Consider the following 17,848-nt stretch of genomic DNA (forward strand, 5'->3'; position numbering starts at 1 on the left):
GGGGGTGCCCATAAAGGGGCTTGAGGTAGGAGTGCATTCGGGCTCTGTGGGGCAGAGGGCTGAGGCTACCGCCCCACTGCCCCGAGGACATTCATTCCGGCTGAGGTAGGTGCTGAGAGCCAAAACAGCAAAAATCCGTCCTGAGAAAACAAGGTCGGTGGAGGGTGACAGTATCAGGGGCCCAGCCACAGCAGGGGCATATTTTTGAAGTCTAATTCACCTTCCTCTCCTTTCTCTCTCGCTTTTACTTTTTCTTTCTTTTTTTTTTTTGATTTTAACTTTCGTTTTTTAAAGGAAAATGGTTCAGTTCCAAGTCATGTGGGTACCAGCCAGAGGGGAGGGGGGCATTGGGCCAGGAGAGAGAAGGCAGGTCCCTCCTGCCAAGGCTGCCTTAGGTCTTGACAACCTGAGGGGCAGTCAGGACAGAAACGTGGGGAGTCTCCAGGACCATCCAAATCCCACATGACAGGAGAAATCTTGCCTTTGACCTGAGAATGGGGGCTGCCCCCTCAAGAGGCTGCCAGACACTGGCTACTGTCCCGAGTGAGCTGGCTGGGCAGCTGGTGCCACAGAAGGCCAGGCAACCTGTCCTTCACCCAGGAGGGCAGGGTCCATGTCCTGGGGTGGTAGGGCAGCCATGGGGCCTGTGCAGGGGGCCTTGGCCTCTGTCGTCCTTCCCTCCACAAAGCTGAGCCCCTGCAGTGGCAGCATGGAGAGCTGGGTCTCCTCACACAGGGCTGGGGCTGCAGGGTCCTGCTGGGGAAAGAGCTAGTCACACAGGTGTCAGCTTGAGGGCCCCAGGCCTGCAGCCAAGGTGAAGGGAGGTCAGGATCAGGAGGTGGCCAAAGCCCGAAGCAGGAGTTTTGCTCAAGGCAGGGACACTCACCACGGATCTGGGCTCTGGCTGCCCTGACGCCGCAGCTGTGGGGAACAGTTGCTCCAGCTCCTTCGTGTCCACACATTTCCCATCCCGGCCCAGCTGAGCCCGCTCTCCCCGTCCCGCCCCATTCAGGGCCAGGATGCCAGGGTCCCTCTGGCTCCGGGGGCCCTGAGGAGGGGAGAGCTGGTTTTCCACATCCTTACACAAGAGGACCCTAAGGGGTGAGCCAAGAGTTAGGGGGAGGGACGTGGGAAGGAGCAAGAACAAAGGGACAGAGAAAAAAGATAGAGGCAGTGAGCCCCAAACTCTCCTCCCCTCCTTCTCCAGGCCTGTTTCCTACCCTCACGCCAGCCCAGCCCCATCTCCCCAGCCAGGACCCACCTGCCCCTTTGGCCAAACAGGAGGAAGAGGACACAGAAGATGATGCAGGTGACCCCAATGTGGATGCCAATGACGATGCCTGTGGTAGACTTCTGGTTGGTGGCTTCCTCCTTCTGGCAGTCACATGGTGGGCTCAGGGCTGGGGTGGGGGGCAGGGGCAGGTTGGGGGCTGTGTCCCTCCTGGCCTGAAGTACCCCCAGGCACCCAGTCTCTGGGGACTCCTTCTCCCTCAGCTGCTCTCACCCCGAAGAGGGAGTGGGCACACCCTTTGACTTTGCCTAGGGGACAACCTTTCCAATTCTGTTTTACCAATTATCAAGCACTAACTTTGTGCCAGATTCTGGGAATAGCAATTTATATGGACCATTTCATCCTTGCCACAAGTTTATAAAGTAGGTATTATTAGCTCTGTTTTATAGAGGACAAAACTGGGGCTCAGAGAGGTCAAGGAACTTGCCCAAGGTCACACAGCTAGAATGCTGCACAGCCAGGCTTCAAACTCAGGTCTAAGCCTGTGTTCTCGAGGGCTGCATGCACTGTTCTGCCCTCCTCCCTTCCCTGCCCCCTCTCCACCCCCAGCCCCTGGCCTCCCTTCCTGCTGCCAGTCTTCAGCCCCGCAGCCCACCTCACCTGTCCTCTCAGATGCTCCCCTCAAAGACACAAAGCGGACTGTGGCGTTGCCGTCCCCATGCTGGTTGTAGGCGAGCAGCTTCACCTCATACACTGCAGTGGGGTCTGGGGGAAGGCAGGGCCGCTGAGTGACTGCCCCTGCCTCCACCTCCTGGCCCTCAGCACCGCACCCCAGTCTGACTCCCTAAGTCTGGGCTGTGTCCGCCTCACCGAGCTGGCTGAGGTTGTAGGAGGAGACAGTTCCAGGCAGCAGAATGGGGCCAGTGAAGGAGGCTTTGCTTGCTGGGCGGTAGAACAGCTTGAAGCCGCCCTCATGCTGGGCCAGCCGGGGCCAAGGCTCCCACAGCAGCTGCAGGGAGGAGCTGCCCAGGACCCGCACCGACAACGGGGGTGGGGCAGGGGCTGCAGGCAGAGGAGGAAGCCAAGACGTTTTCTATCTGTGACCTGGACCCCCAGGGCCTGACAGCTCTCTGGCCCCTGACCCAGGGTGTGCACTTACTTGTGCACCACTCCATGAATTAGAGAAAGATGCCCCTTCCTCCAAGTAGACCCAGCCCCGACCCAACCTCAGGGCCAGGCACCCTGTCCAGTACGCAACCCAAACTAGCGTGCACGGTGGTTCTGCTCTGATACCCTGAGTGTCTGGATTTGTACTGCACGTCCAGGCCTCACCTTCACCCAGGGTGCTGGCCAGGGTGGGGGCGGAGGCTGAGCTGGCCCCCCTTGGTGTATAGGCCTTGACGTAGAAGCTGTAGGCTGTGCAGGGCTCCAGGTCGCTCACCAGGTGCTGCAAGGTGCTCTTGCTGACTGCTTCCTGGTACTCCAGCTCTGGTGGGTCTGGGGAGACAAAGGGTAGGGCAGGGAAGCATGAGGGACACGAGGGAGTTCCACTGGCATTGGTGCAATGAGGGTGGCCAGGTACAGGGGAGAAGGAAGGGAAGGGGTTGGGTCAGGACATGTGGGGTCGACTGGGATGAGAAACAGCCTCACCCTCCCGGCCCCCACCCACCAGCAGCCTTCCTGATATGCAGGACATAGCCGATGATCTCCTTGGTATTGACCAGGGGCTCGCTCCAGGACACACGGACCTCGGTGGATGACACGGTGACTGCCCGCACATTGTGGGGGGGCCCAGGCAGCCCCTCGGCCCACAGCACGGTCAGTCTGGCACTGGCCTGTGAAGAGCCAGCACTGTTCTCAGCCACGCATTGGTAGATGGCTTCGTCTTCAGGACCAATTCCCGAAATGGTCAGCGTGCTGCAGGGGGAGGGAGAGCCTCAGATATCCTCTTCCTCTCAGAGTGTCCCGAGAGGTCAGCCAAATGTCCCCATTTCAGAGATGGAGAAACTGAGTCCCCCAGAAGACAAACCACTTGTCTGATGTCTCCCAGCAAGTTGAGTCCAGGCAGACCTGGGACTCAAGCCCAAGTCTCCAGACTCCCAACTGAATGCTCTTCTCTGGCAGGAGGTGCACAGTCTGCTCAGGCCACTTCTTCCAGGTCCCCTTCCTCATCTCTTCCCTGGTCCTCGTCCCAACACATGCCACACACATACCTGTTGTTATTCTTGAGCCTGACGTGGCCTCCTGGCCCCACCACCTGTCCATTCTTCAGCCATGTGACATGAGGGGGCGGCTCACCCTGGGCTTGGCAGGTGAACATGGCTGTGGTCCCAGCTGGCCTGGAGATGGACTGGGGATGCTGGACAAACTCAGCTGGGGCTGGAAGTGGGGGTACAGAGAAGTGGAGTCATGGAGGTCAGGTAGAGAGGGATGGAGACAGCTGTGAGTGAAGGGATGAGGAAGCAGAAATGGGGAAGGGGTGGGAGGTCCACAGGGTGTGAGGTGTGCTCTGACACACACATCCACCCCCTGGAGATTCCTCCAGGTGGGGCCCAGCCTCCACCCCTGCCCAGGTTCCCGGAGATGGTCCACCTCCCACCCCCTCCACCCCAGGCAGGCCCAAGAGAGGGCTCTATTTTAATGACTATTTAAGAAACTGACATTTGTATCCGAAAGCAATCAAGCTGAGCTCCCTGTTCGGGAAATTGTTAAATAAATAAATGTGCTAATAGGTTTGGCTGCACCTTGAAGGAGGTAGTGACGGGGAGATGGATGAGCCCTCAGTACTGGCCCCCCTTGCCCCCACGTTCAATTCTGCTCTCCTCCAATCCCAGCCCTCGAGCCTCTATTAACACCCAAGAAATGAAATGCTCCATCACTTTCATTTGGACAGATTAACAGCACATGGAATGCTAAACAAACGGGCATTTAAGTTCCTAATTCTCCCATTTCCCGCCCCCTCCCCCGCTCTCAGGGAGGGAACAACCACAGAAAAACCCTGAAAATGGAAATCCAAGCCCAGTTCATGGGGACAGTTGAGCTGCAGGGCTGGAGCTGGGCAGTGTGGCCTGGGCAGCCGCAGAGGCCCCGCGTGGGGGTGGAGGCCAGCTCTGCGTGGGAGGTGGAGCTGGGGTGTGAGAGTGTGACAGTGATGAGCAGGCAGGGGGAGTGGCCACAGACAGGCAGGTGTGAGCATGGAAGTGCCACACGTGTGAATGAAAACAGCATGTGGGGGGACAGCAGCTGTGACTAGAAGGTGGAAATGACTCTGGGGTGCAGGGATGGCCATGCACCTGGAGGGGGCCGCACATGACCAAGCACACCATTCCTGGGGAGAGAGCTGCCCCCTTGGGCCTGGCCTGGGGGTGAGAGAGGGCTGGGCTTGGCCAGAGACAGCAATGAGGCGAGGACCGGACAGGAGGAGGGGCCGCATGGAAGGAAGCCCTTCCCTCCTCTCCTGGGTCGCCATCAGTACCTTGCACTACCAGCCGGCCCTGTGCTGTTCTCCTCACCCGGGTGCCAGGCCTGTTGGCTGCGCAGACGTAGACGCCCGAGTGCTGGACGGTCACGTCTGAGATGATGAGGTTCCCTGTGCCCAGCACCTGGATGCCCTCCACCCCAATGGGGCGGCCATCTGAGGAGGAGGGAGAGGGTATGAGGCAGGCATGGAAGAGGAGAAGCGCAGGAATGTGCCAGAGGCCTTGCCCCCCCACCCCCAGTCTTCCAGGGATCCCCAGTCTTTGACTCTGCACCTTCCCCCACAAGCACCGCACACGGCATTGCAGAGGCGGCGGACAGCAGCACCCAACCCTCTCGCCTAGAAATGGGGGTCCTGACGCTCATATCCTCACTGACCCACTGGGGACCTTCAAGTTCCTTCCCCTCTGTCTCTCAGTCCATAAAGTGAGGGGTTTGACTTAGATCAACATTTCCCAACCTGGTTTGTCTCTCCTAAAAAAATTCTGTGATCAAATATCCGTTGCACTCCTGCGTTGTCAGCCACAACGCCCTGAGAAGGCCCGCAGTAACGGGGGTCTGGTTAACTCTGTTTCCCAAACTTGTTAGACCTCCAAGCCATTCTTTCCTGCCTGGCAGATCACTCTTTGGGAAATGTTGGACCAGATGGTCCTTGCAGTGCCTAGAGGCTTCTCCTAATGGTGAGGCCACTCTTTCCAGTCTCTCCCAGGGACCCAGGCCCTCCCCCCACCCCAGGATCAGATTAGCACAGTCAGAATACAAGGAGACAGCTCCCCATTCAGTCCCTGAAGTGGTGAAATCTACTCCATTATCCCGCCTGCTGCCCCCTCCTTCCCCAATCACTCAGCTGCTACAATGTGGCACAGTCTCCTTGTGAATGTGGACCCCACCCCACCCCCTCCAGAGTTTCCTTCCCGAGTGACCTTTCTGCCCAGACAATGTGGGCCCATCTGCACCCTTTCATTTCCCTCCTTCAGCTGCCTAGGGATTTAGGCTGGGGGACTTAGGGGCCCGGCTAGAGACTGGGGGGCCAAGGGTGAGGAGGTGACAACAGGCTGAGATTTTGAGGGGCTTGGGATTGCTAGCTGGGGCACTCCTGTGGCCAGGGTATAGAGGGCAGGAGGAGTGGGAGGGGAAAGAGACTGGGGTGCTGAGGTGGCAGAGGGGTCCTGGGGGTCCTGATGCTTGGGTGAGGGGAGGGCTGCAGGGACTGGACGAGGTAACCCAGGGAGCTAAGCCATCCCATGGGGGAGGGAGAATGTAGGGGGCGGGCTGACCTCCCTGGTCCCACAGGAGGGGGAAACTTACCCCTCCCTAGGCCACAGAGAGAGAAAGGACCCCCAAGAGAACAAACAGGATTCAAAGTCCCCCCAGAGCTGGGTGATGAGCCCGTCCCTCCCAGAGGGTGGGACAGAGGCAGGAGGGGCTGGGGCTGCAGGGATGAGGCTCACCCAGGCGGCTCCAGGACACAATGGGGCGCGGGTTGCCCGTGGCGACACACTCGAGCACCGCGGTCTGGTGCACAGTCAGGGTGAGGTTCTCAGGCCCCACAAGGATCGCCGGCTCCTTGTAGGCCCCGGAGCCCGAGCCTGGGAGGAAGGTGCTACAGTTCCTCACTTCTGCTAGGAATGTTCCCACTTCCTCGCCCCACCCACAACCCAGACATCAGGGTGGGAAACAAACAGCAGCCCTGAAACCAGGTCCTGTGGTCACAGGCCAGGGGGACCAGGACGTTCCTCACATCCATGCCTGCAGGGCCTCTATCAGCGGGGCAGCCCCTGGGGATGAGCAGAGGATGGGCTTCCCCAGGTGGACCCGAGCGGGGTGGGAAACAAACAGCAGCCCTGAAACCAGGTCCTGTGGTCACAGGCCAGGGGGACCAGGACGTTCCTCACATCCATGCCTGCAGGGCTTCTATCAGCGGGGCAGCCCCTGGGGATGAGCAGAGGATGGGCTTCCCCAGGTGGACCCGAGCCAGGCACCAGGCCTTGGGTCCCTTCTGAGCCCTCCTGGTGAGCAACACAGAGCTTTGCGCTTAGAAGGTGCTCTGTGTGTGCTTGACTTACAAGTCTCCAGAGGCCAGTTGAAGAGAGATGGATCCGAGGGTGGGGAGGAGTTAGGAGCTCAGTTGGGGTGGTTGGGAGAACTGATCAGGCCAAAGGACCCTCACCTGACACCGTGAGCCTGGCCCCATGGCTGATCCGGACACTGGCAATGTTTGAGGCCACACAGTGGAAGACACCACTGTCTTCGGCCCGAAGTCCTGTGATCTGCAGGACCCCCTTGGGCAGCAATGTGTACCTGTTGGGGGGGGGACACAGATGACCACCAGCACAGCCACTGACACCATCGGCCACAGGGATACTGAGCATCAGAGACACAGCCCAGGACCCGGGTGCTGTCCCAACATCACAGTCGTCATCACAGACACACACTGGGACTTGCAGGAAGACACACCCTCAATCCCAGCCTTGTCGATGATCACACACAGTCCTCAAATACATCCATAAGCCTAGAATCTGGGCCCATCAAGCCATGTGGATACTCGGTCTCAACTAAGGCTGCAGAATGGGTGCTGTCCCAACATCACAGTCGTCATCACAGACACACACTGGGACTTGCAGGAAGACACACCCTCAACCCCAGCCTTGTCGATGATCACACACAGTCCTCAAATACATCCGTAAGCCTAGAATCTGGGCCCATCAAGCCATGTGGATACTCGGTCTCAACTAAGGCTGCAGAAACTCCACTCTGTCAGGCACCTGTGGGCACCAGCTGCGGCCCCCAGAGCTGTGGGCAGTCCTTTTCCAAGGCCCAGAGTCTGCCCTGTCTTTCCCACACAGGGCTCACCTCTCATTGTCCGTGTCAATGGGGACTCTGTTCTTCTCCCACGTGATCAGGGGTTTGGGAAGCCCATGGATTTGGCACTGGAAGCGGGCCACGCCGCCCTCCTCACCCACGGTGGCCTGGGGGTGCACGTGGAAGTCCGACATGGCTGGGAAAAGAGAAGCACATGGTAGGGCATGCTGTGGAGGGGCAGGGGAGGGCATGGGAGGGGTGTGGCTGGGTCACAGCCTGGAGACCCTGAGCTCACCCCACTGAGGGGCAGAGTTTTCCTGGAGTTGGCAGATGCACATCAGCTCTTGCCCAGTCTCTCGTCGGCAGGAAACATCTCCCCCTAAGAGGCGGTATAGGCTGGGCTGGGATATTTTGAGAAAGGTCTGAGCAAACTCCTGAATGACAAACCTGTAACAAATCGTGGGCTGTTGGGCGGCTTCTCTGGGAGGCATTGGTCTCTCCCAAAACTGAGTCAAGAAAGCCAATCAGAGAAAGCCCTGCTCCCGAGTCTTGCTCCCCATTTTTTCAGCTGATTTTGGATTTATTTTCATAAACTGCCCCTAAGGTGTCAAGGCCTAAGTATTATACTTTACATTTTACAGAATTGGAAACTGAGGCCCAGAGAGGGGAAGCACATAGTCCAATGTCAGCCAGCAGGGACACTGGTCTTCAGACCATGGCTACCCATGGCTTTTTGTCCTTCCTCACCACCCCCCACCCCTAATTCTCCTGCAGTCTCTCTATGCACCCCAAGAGGGTGGTGTCTCCATGTGAGGTGACAAGCCTCTCAGAAGACAGACCTACCAATCTACATTTCAATGTATCATAAATATTCAGGGACCCCTCCCCACCTTTTGGGAATCTGAACTAACCCCCTGAACTCTGGTCTGCAGAGGCCAGAGCAGAGAGGCTGTGATGCGCCCCCCACTCCCTCATTTTAGGCTGGTTAAGTGTTCCTGCCCACCCAGCCGCAAGTTCCACCCTGTAAAGCCTGGGGAAGGGGCCCCTCCCACACGGAGTCCCAGCTTCAGCACCAGGACTGCGATTTCATTAAAATCCACTTTGCCTCAAGTACGCGAAGGCGGTACACCATCTGTCCAGGCAGGCAGCCCCTCCCCTCAGGCACTCCATCAACTGGGACAGTTGCTCCCCTCCCAGAAAGCGCCCTCCCCCACAGCAGCAGGGATGCTGGGCTGTCCTGCTCCTGCTCCTGGCTCCCTGGTGGGGGCACGTCCCATCTCAGGCCCCTTCAATCCTGCCTGGTCTAGACTCCAGGGCAGCCAGGAAGGCCGAGCCTTTGTGCCCTTCCACCCGTCTCTGGGGGCTGGCTCCTTTGTGGTGCGTTTTCCATCTCATTTGCATGTGGTTCATTACATATAAACATGCATAAAGATCCCCCACCCTGCCTCCTCCTCTCTGAGGGCCTCCTGGGAGCATGGCTGATGGGTGTGTGCACCTCTTTGTACATGTGTGCAGGGCGTGTGTTTGCTGGGAAGTGTGGCTGTGTCTCCGTGTATGTGCTCCAAGTGTACCTGTCTTCATGGGGACAGGGGTTTGAATCCATCAGCTCCTGTGGCAGGTGTGTGATCCTGGTACTGTGTGGGTAATCAATCTCACGTGTCCCCATGTAGGCATGGCTCTTATAAACAGCACATTGGGGCCCTCGGGCAGGAGGTGGGGCCAAGTGTCCCAGCTGGTGCCCCTGTTTGTCCGGCTTGGTGAGAGAATCCCCAGGGAGCAGTGTGAAGTCAGCCTGCCCTGTCTCAGGCCAAAGGCTGTGTTGGCCAAGAGCCTTCAGGTCAGCCCAGGGGCTGAGATGCTGCTGGGGCCCCTCTACTGCCTCCAGACCTCAACCTCCAGGAGGGCAGGGCTGGATGTGGGCCTGGGGAGTGGAGAGGGCACCCAGGCTCCTGGGTCAGCTGTCTGTGCCCACCCCTGTCCTGGGATCTGCCCATTCAGGAGCTGGGGAGCTGCCTGCCCCCTCCTCCCTCCAGCTGGAGAGGAGCTTGAAGTCCCCCAGGGACCTGGGGCGGGGACTAATGGCTCTGCTGACTACAGATGCCTCCTCATTAAGGAACTGATTCCTTTGTGCTTCTAGCCCCCATTCTGGGCTCCCTGGAGGCACCAGGGCTAGGAGCTGGCCTGAGGAAAGAGGCAAGGGAAAGAGGGCTGCTTGTTATCAGGGTGCTGAGGATGGAGAAAGTCTGACTTCTACTCCCTACGGCCCCCCCTCCAGTCTAAGCAACGACAGTACAACTGAATGTGAGGTGAGAGACGATGCTTGAGCTGGAGGGGTCACAGGCAACGAGCCTGTCTGATGCTCTTCCACTGTATGTGGCTGGAGTCCTAAGGGTCCCCCGGGATGCTGCTGAGCCCCTCCCCGCCCACGCTTCCCTTCCATCACAGCAGCGCCCCGCCGTATCTCTCTATCTGCTTTACTTGGTTGCAATTCTTACAACCATTTAATATGAAGGGTAACTTTGCCTTTAAAAGTGCTTGAAAACCACTAATCTGAAGCCAATCCCTTCATTTTATTTATTTTTATTTTTATTTTTATTTTTTTGTCTTTTGTCTTTTTCCGTGTCTGGCAACGGGATCGCAACCCTCGGCGTCGCTCCCGCGCCTCGCTCAGCCAGTGAGCGGGAACTGGTCTGTACGTGGGATCCGAACCCTCGGGCGGGAGCGCCGCCGCGCCTCCCAAGCAGCGCACTATCCAGTGCGCCACCGGGCCGGCCCAATCCCTTCATTTTAAAAAGGGGAAACTGAGGCTTAGGGCTCTGCTGGGGTGTCTCTTAGTTCTCCAGCAAGTTTCTCACTCTCCAAGGGCAGGTCCAACCCCGGAGTGGACTGCACGTTGGAACAGCCTCTTCTTGCTGGTTGGAGAGATGGTTCCTCAGCCCACCTTGGGAGCCCAGCTGGCTGCACAGGTGTGGTCAAGGGAGGGCGGGTCCTCTTCATCCAAGGCTCCTTCTTCCCTCCCTTCCTCACACCCTTACCCAACCCTTTGGTCAGCCCTGCACATCCCGGGGATTGCTGAGAGCCTGGGCATGCAGTGTCTCAGAGGGCTGGTCCTCTCAGCCATAAATCAAGGGTGTGGACAAGGTACTCTCTCTGCGGGGCCCTTCCAGCTCTGACCCCCTGCCCATCTTCATGAACAGCTCGTCCCTGTTCAGATCCACCATCTACAGGAGAGTGTACTCAGCTTGGCTGGAGACTCTTGAAATCTTCTGCTCCCTCCTGTTTTACAGACAACTGCATTTTCTCTTTAGGAAGTCAGGGGAGAAAGGATTTCTGGGTCACTTAGGTCCCCTCCAGTTTCTCAGGGTGGGACATGATTGGTTCACAATTCTGCTTTTGCCTGGCTTGTGCCAACAGGCCACTGAGCCAGGACACTCTCTCATCATGTGTCTTTGGGGAGAGGGTCCCCAGGCTAATATGGGTAAGTGGGGTGGAGGGCTGGACCTCTGAGAACCCTGAGCTCTGAACAAGTCATCCTGGAGGCCACCGTGTGGTTGATGACGATGTGGATGAGTTACTGTTGTGGCTGGAGGCATTGCCTGTGGTTGGTGGTGCTGTGACTTTGGCTGTTGATGCTTTCTACTCCTGCTGATACCTGTTGGCCTGGTGGGGACAGTTTTGGGAGTACCACTTCAAGCTGGGTGATGGGAGAGAGTAATGGGCTGGTTGGGAGGCCCTCCAGGTGTGAAGGCCAGAGAAGGCAACAGGCAGGACAGACAAAGGCCTGCTTGGGGGCAGTTGGGGAGAAAAGAAATGAAACCACCTTTGTCCCCAAGCAATCTGGGAGTCTCCTAGCCTCTCCCTGCCCCCACCATGGGTACAGCCAGGCTGTGGAAGGGACAGAGGGGCAGAGAGTGAGCCCAGCAATCTGCCGGGCTGGAAGTGAGCAGAAACAGGCAGGAAACGGCTCCTGGACACTCCTATAAATCACCTCAGGGGGAGGGGTCTCCTGAGAGCCAGACCTAGGGCCACTCAGGGAGGGGAGGGGGAACTTTCCTCCTGGTCCAGGACCTCTGGCAAGGTCAGGCCTGGATCTGATTAGACAGGCTCCAGGGGGACGAAGAGGGGCAGCGAAGGGGCAAGGCAGAGCACTGAGAAGGAAGCTCAGGCCTCCTACCCTTCGGCCACAGCCAGACTCCTCTCCAGTGTGTGATGATAAAAAGATCAGGGGGCATGTTCGGATGGAGCGCTACAGGGGGTGGTGACGGCTGCACAATAACATGAATGTACTTCATACCACTGAAATGTACACTTGAAAACGGTTAAGGTGGAAAACTTTATGTTACATGTATTTTACCGTAGTAAAAAAATTGGAAAAGAGTAATACTTTTTAATTAAAAATAATTAATGGTTTTCAAAATATCGATTACAAATTGAAATGACAATATTTTGGATTTCAAAGACTTAGTCCAAAAAAGAATGTAAAAGTCTTATTAATTATTTTTAAATAGTGACATGTTGAAATGATGATATTTTGGATATATCAGATAAAATAAAATTTATTATTAAAATTAACTTCACCCCCTTTTCCTTTTTTTCTTTTTTGTAAATGTGACTACTAGAATTTAAAATTACCTAGGTGACTTGCTTTATAGTTTCACTATAATAATGCTGCTCTAGAAGACACAAATAAATGTTCTTCACAGAACAGCCCTTCAAATATCTGAGGTCTGGGTGTCCCCTGAGAAACATCTGCTGAGGTGAAACACCCTTGACTCTTTCAGCAGTTGTGATATGAGATGATGTTCAGAAGTCTTGAGACTGGAGACCCTCCTGTAGCCGAGCCCTGGGTGGGGGCCCCCTTATAATGTGGCATCTAGAAGTAGCAACAGACCTTGGGCTAGCCTCAGCCCACCAGGCCTTATATTCCCAGAGGACCAGAGTAAATTTCAACCATCAACAGTACCATCCCTGTGCTGTCCCAGACACTAGCTCCTAGCTACACACGGCCATTTAAACTAGGATTAATGGGCCAGCCTGGTGGCGCACTGGAGAGTGTGCCGCTTGGGTCCCGCTGAGGGTTTGGATCCCATGTGGAGACCAGTTCCCGCTCACTGGTTGAGCGTGGTGCGGGAGTGACACCGAGGGTTGCGATCCCATTACCGGTCAGTAAAAAAAGACAAAAAGGAAAAAAAAATAAAAATAAAAAAAATAAACTAGGATTAAACAAAAATTTAAAATTCAGTTCCTCAGACTCACTAGCCACATTTCAAGTGCTCAAAAGCCACAAGTGGCTACTGGCTGCATTATGGGACAGCACCAATAGAATCATCATCACAGAAAATTCTACTGGACAGCACTGGTCCAGACCCGAGGCAAAGCTTCAGACCCCCAGCTGCCTTCTCTCCTGCTCTCTCACTCTCTGGTGCCCCACAGAGAGGACCCCTCCTCTCTGTCTTCATCACTATCCTAGCCTTGCCCCGGCCTGCACCCTCCCCTCTTGGCCACATGGACTCAGAGACTGATAACAAGGTCCACATTTGATCCTATGCCAGGGCTGTCACACGGCATAGCAGAGAAGGTCACACGGGAGGATTTCTGCTCCTAGTGGGGAAGGCCTGCACCCTCCCCTCTTGGCCACATGGACTCAGAGACTGATAACAAGGTCCACATTTGATCCTATGCTAGGGCTGTCACACGGCATAGCAGAGAAGGTCACACGGGAGGATTTCTGCTCCTAGTGGGGAAATACTTGCAAAGAACTTTTTGAGGTAGCAGTACAAGGAAGAGATTAATAGTCAAGGCTCTGGAATCATACAAAACTGAGTTCAAATCTCAAAACCACCATTGTGAGCTGTGCAACCTTGGGCGAGTGATGTAATCTCTCAGAACCTCTATCTTGTCATTTACAAAATAGGGACAGTAACAGCTCACACCGCTAGAGCTGCTGCGGCAGGAGGAATTCAGCGAGATGTGTTTGTAAAGTGCTTAGCACAGTCCCTGGCAAAGAGTAGCTACTTGCTGTGTTGTTGAGGGAAAATGGTAGAATCTTGAGTTAAAAGGGAGCAAAGAAGTTATGGAAGGGCAGGGCTGAGGGTCTGGGAAGAAGTGGTGGGTGGTGGCTGTCTTCTCCAAGGGGATAGCCATCTTCCCACAGAGAGGACAAGGCTCAGGGAGTTAGTGGTGGAGCCTCAAGCCCTCTGGAGGAGTGAGGAAAGACACAATTGGCAAGGCCTGAAAGGTGAGGGGGCTGCTGGGGGGCGGGGGCAGCCAGGCATAAACCAGAGCTCAGCCTCTTCTACGTTACTTCTGCCTCGGGCTTTACAGGGGCCCCAGAAGACAAGCTGTCAGTTGGAAGAGGCCACTGAGTAATTGAGGCCTTGATTTTTCTAGTAAAATGTTTATGAAGCCCATAAACTCATGCCTTTATTGGCCAGGCTCATTCCGGGGGTTGGATGTGGCTCTCTGAGGTGTAGTTAAAACACCTGCTGAATTCAGGCACCGGATGGCTACTCTGGCCTCCACCCAGACCCAACAGATCCACTGGGCAGAACCACTGGTGGGATACGGCTGGGACACTGTGGCCCCTGGAGGGCAAGCAGCCTGGCCAAGTCTTGCCTCACATGCTCTTTAAACTCTCAAAGCCCTTGTAAATGTCCCATGTCTGAAAGTCTATGAGCATTGGCTGGCTGGTTAGCTCAGTTGGTTAGAGTGTGCTGCTGATAATACCAAGGTCCAGGGTTTGATCCCTGAACCAGCCAGCTGCCAAAAAATAAGTCTATGACAAGGACGGAGTTGATGGCAGAGAACCTGAGTCTCGGGGAGGCTGGTAAACTTGCTCCCAGTCCCCATGGGTATCGGTCCAGGCTCACCCTTCCCAACACTCTGGCATAGTACTTCCCCATCATCCAGGTCCCCACTTAGGCCATGAGTCTGGCTCTTTTAGGGGAGAATCCCCACACTGACTGGCTGTGGTCATTTGGGGTGGGGAAGAGTATGAACTTAGAAGACCTGTATTTACTTCCCTGGGCTTCCAAAGGAAAATCTGAAAGTTGAATTAAGGTTCTGAATCCAAAGAGTACGTTTTGAAAAGGGGAAGGGCTGTGTGAGGTTTGGGTGCTTGAATGGGTGTGGGTGGACAGGAATCTGGCGTTTACAAATAGCCTCAGAGGACTCTGGTGGCTCAGAGGCCCTGCTGGGCTTTGCTGGGGGTGATTGATCCATCGGGCCTTTGCCTGGTGACCCTGTTCTGAGAAGCCTCTGAATCCCTTTGTCTGTCTCCTTAGCCCCTCAAGCCCCTCACTGCCTGCCTTGGGCCCCTGAACCCCGCCCCTCCCTACCACCCTCCCACTCCACCACCAGCTCACCACGCCCCCTCCTACCCCCCACCCCAATTCTAACACAAAAGGCAACTTTGTTTTTCAAGTCAGCAGCCATAAATCCACATCTCTCCCCTCTCAGCAGCCACCTCTGACAAATGGTGGTCTGGATGGGGGGGAGGTGGAGGACAGTAGGGGGCTGGGTTCAGCTTGGGAAAGTCACTGCATCCAGCTGTTGGCCCACTGTAGGACTGGGTGAAATAGATTGAAAGGCCAAAGGCATGGTGGCAGGTGAGGCAATCTGGGGCTCTCAGCAGCCTTTGGGCTCGGCTTTTACAACCCAAGGAGAATAAAAACTCTCAAAGCCCTGCTTTTAATCACTTAGCCCCATAATCTGGAGGCTCCAGTCCTTCCTTCAGATTGAGCCATGAGTTCCTCTTCCCTCCACCCTCTAGCTTTCGGTGCAGGGTGTGAAGTGTGCCTGTGGGGTAGGTGCTATGGGCTGGTGGGGTGCATCAGCCCTCTACAGCATATGGGAGGTGCACAGGGTAGGTATGCCCACTACATGAGTGACACCTGCTTCTGCATCCAGGGAAAGAGGGAAGGGGAAAGGGAGAGAAGCTTCTCCTATCCATGTGACCATCCCACCCAACCCCACTGCTAGGTTTTCAAAAGTGGTCCCAACTTCAAATATTTTGCCCTGTTTTCATCCCACATATCAGGTGATGGGTCAGAGGATGTGTCCTGGTTTTGGTTTGGAAATACAGCTATCTGTCCGATTTACACTACGGACCCTAAGTCCACTGAGTGGACTCTAAGCATTCATTCCACAGATATTCACTGAATGCTAATGCATCAGATAGGATGTTCTGGCACCCCAGGAGCAAATCTCCTCCATCCCACAGGCCCTGTCCTTAGGTGTTCCTACCCAGGCTCCTAAGAAACATCAGAAGGGTGAAAGTACCAGGCCAAGATCTTGGGCACTGTCACAGTGGTATGGCTCTGAAAAACAGAAACCTGCAAAAGCCATCAATGGACAAAGGTTAGCTATACTTACATTGGTGTATCCCTGAGAGGTAGAGATTATTAGCCCTTCTAAAGCTCGGAGAGGTTGAGCAACTTGCCCAATGTCACACAGCAAGTCAATGGTGTTAAGGCAGGCAGTTGAACTTACACTGGTGTGACTCCAAACCCAGTGCTCTTTCCTGGCATCATAGCTGCCCTTGTTGGGGAAATACATATTCAAACACTGCTCAACATGAATGATGATGCCCATGGACACACACAGAAAACACAGAGGCATATAACACCCTAGACCCTTACAATCACCTTTCCTATTCACATGCAGAGACACCCCTTACACAGCATGCTTCACTTTAATTTAAATCCCCCAGGGTTTGGTGGTAGCTTTTATAGAGTGTAACTAATACAGATAAGCACCACGATAAGCTGGTGTTACCATTTCACTGATTGTCACTGTGCCCACACATTTCCTAAGTTCTATTAACACAGTTAAATAAGCAGCCAAGGTACTTGTCCCAGGGAGGCTCTTCCCCGAGCAATTCCAACTCTGCCTTCCAGGAAATCCAAGCTGCAGAGCCTGTCCAGGGTGGGGCCTGCAGGGCTACTCTTGTAGGCTAGTCTGTCGGGATGTATAACATATAGAAGTAATTTATTTTCCTGGTTTTAGGGGTGGGGCAAAGCACTGCGAATTGCTAGCGGCTTCTGTGGGGTAAAGGGATGGCTGTGAGACTATGATTCATCTCTTTTAAGAACTGGATGTGTGCTCTTGGTAAAGTTGAAGGCCCCTCTCTGGGCCTCTGTTTCCTACTCTGTAAAATGGGGGAGTTGAGTTGGATGAGTTATAAAGTCTCATCCTTTAAAGCTGCAACCTTTGAATCACAGCTGCTTCTAAAAGTCAGCCCATGGTGCAGGGTCAGGGTCTGGAAGTCAACTTGAGAATCTTTCTCTGCCTTGGACTTGAAAATGTCCAGGCCCAGCAGAGCCCCTCTCCACAGACTTCATGTCTCTGCCAGTGTCAGGGTCACCAATCTTCCTTATGTAAACCCGCCTAGTCCCACAATATCCTTAACTTCCATCATTCTGGTCAGGATACCGGATCTCCCTCACCTCCCGGAAGGGAGCCTGGTTAGGCGGCCCAGGCCGGAGCTATTAAGTAAATTGCTTTCACATGACCATGAGGACCACTCAACAAAAACAGATACTTCCCCCAAATTTCCAGAGCCATATATCAGGATTTGTAGGGACTAATACAGTAGTGGTTAGGTGATTGAGAAGCAAGGTGGAATCATGCCTGGCTCTGTCACAGACTCCCTATGTGACTTTTTTTTTTTTTTCCTTTTTGTCTTTTTTCGTGTCCGGCAACGGATCGCAACCCTCAGTGTCGCACCCACACCACGCTCAGCCAGTGAGCGGGAACCGGTCTGTATGTGGGATCCGAACCCTCAGAGGGAGCGCCGCCGCGCTCCCAAACGGCGCACTGTAGCAGTGCGCCACCGGGCCAGCCCCCCTATGTGACTTTTCAATTTCAGCCTTGGTTTTCTCATCTGTAAAATGGGAAGGGGGCAGGAGAGACAGATAATCTCTAAGGTCCATACCAACATTAAGATTCTAGGATAACACTGGGTAGAGTGGTCTTTCTCCATCCATGAAAGCACACTTTTCTCTAACTGTGATCAGATACTGCATCTGAGTCTCATGGCATACTGTTGCTCCACAGAATCTCTGGTGGCTCAACACTGGACCACAATAGATGGAGGTCTGCAGGCCCTCCACCCCAACTACTCTCCAGAATAAGCCTTATCTGTTTTAGGGAAGAGGCAAGTCTACACTCCTTGGGAGAATCATGGAGTTTCACAGCTGGGTATGGGACTGCCAGCGCTTGGAGACAGGCTTATCTGGGAAACTCCAGTGCTGCCCTCTAGTGGTCGGAGGTCTCCCAAAGCCCTAGGAACCATCTGTAGAGCGTATCAAAAGTTTTCCCATAAATTCAAAGGAATCA

The 17,848-nt window shown here is 54.9% G+C and overlaps 1 protein-coding gene across 1 annotated transcript in view; it reads right to left on the reverse strand.

The window, feature by feature from the left end:
• Positions 1-258: 258 nt before the first annotated feature.
• The window catches only part of IGDCC3 (immunoglobulin superfamily, DCC subclass, member 3), a 38,918-nt gene continuing 21,328 nt past the window's right edge, over positions 259-17,848 (reverse strand). Inside the window, exons 3-14 of the mRNA XM_008575374.1 lie at positions 7,562-7,706; positions 6,879-7,009; positions 6,160-6,297; positions 4,707-4,865; positions 3,445-3,610; positions 2,901-3,148; positions 2,564-2,728; positions 2,102-2,293; positions 1,892-1,996; positions 1,262-1,400; positions 887-1,094; positions 259-753 (exon numbers count right to left, since the gene is read on the reverse strand). Coding sequence (XP_008573596.1) covers positions 532-753; positions 887-1,094; positions 1,262-1,400; positions 1,892-1,996; positions 2,102-2,293; positions 2,564-2,728; positions 2,901-3,148; positions 3,445-3,610; positions 4,707-4,865; positions 6,160-6,297; positions 6,879-7,009; positions 7,562-7,706 — 2,018 coding nt within the window. The 3' untranslated portion in view covers positions 259-531. The remainder of the gene's footprint in view (positions 754-886; positions 1,095-1,261; positions 1,401-1,891; positions 1,997-2,101; positions 2,294-2,563; positions 2,729-2,900; positions 3,149-3,444; positions 3,611-4,706; positions 4,866-6,159; positions 6,298-6,878; positions 7,010-7,561; positions 7,707-17,848) is intronic.

Source organism: Galeopterus variegatus, unplaced genomic scaffold (genome assembly GCF_000696425.1).
Source record: "Galeopterus variegatus unplaced genomic scaffold, G_variegatus-3.0.2 Scaffold1178, whole genome shotgun sequence".
In the NCBI taxonomy this organism is placed as follows: Eukaryota; Metazoa; Chordata; class Mammalia; order Dermoptera; family Cynocephalidae; genus Galeopterus; species Galeopterus variegatus.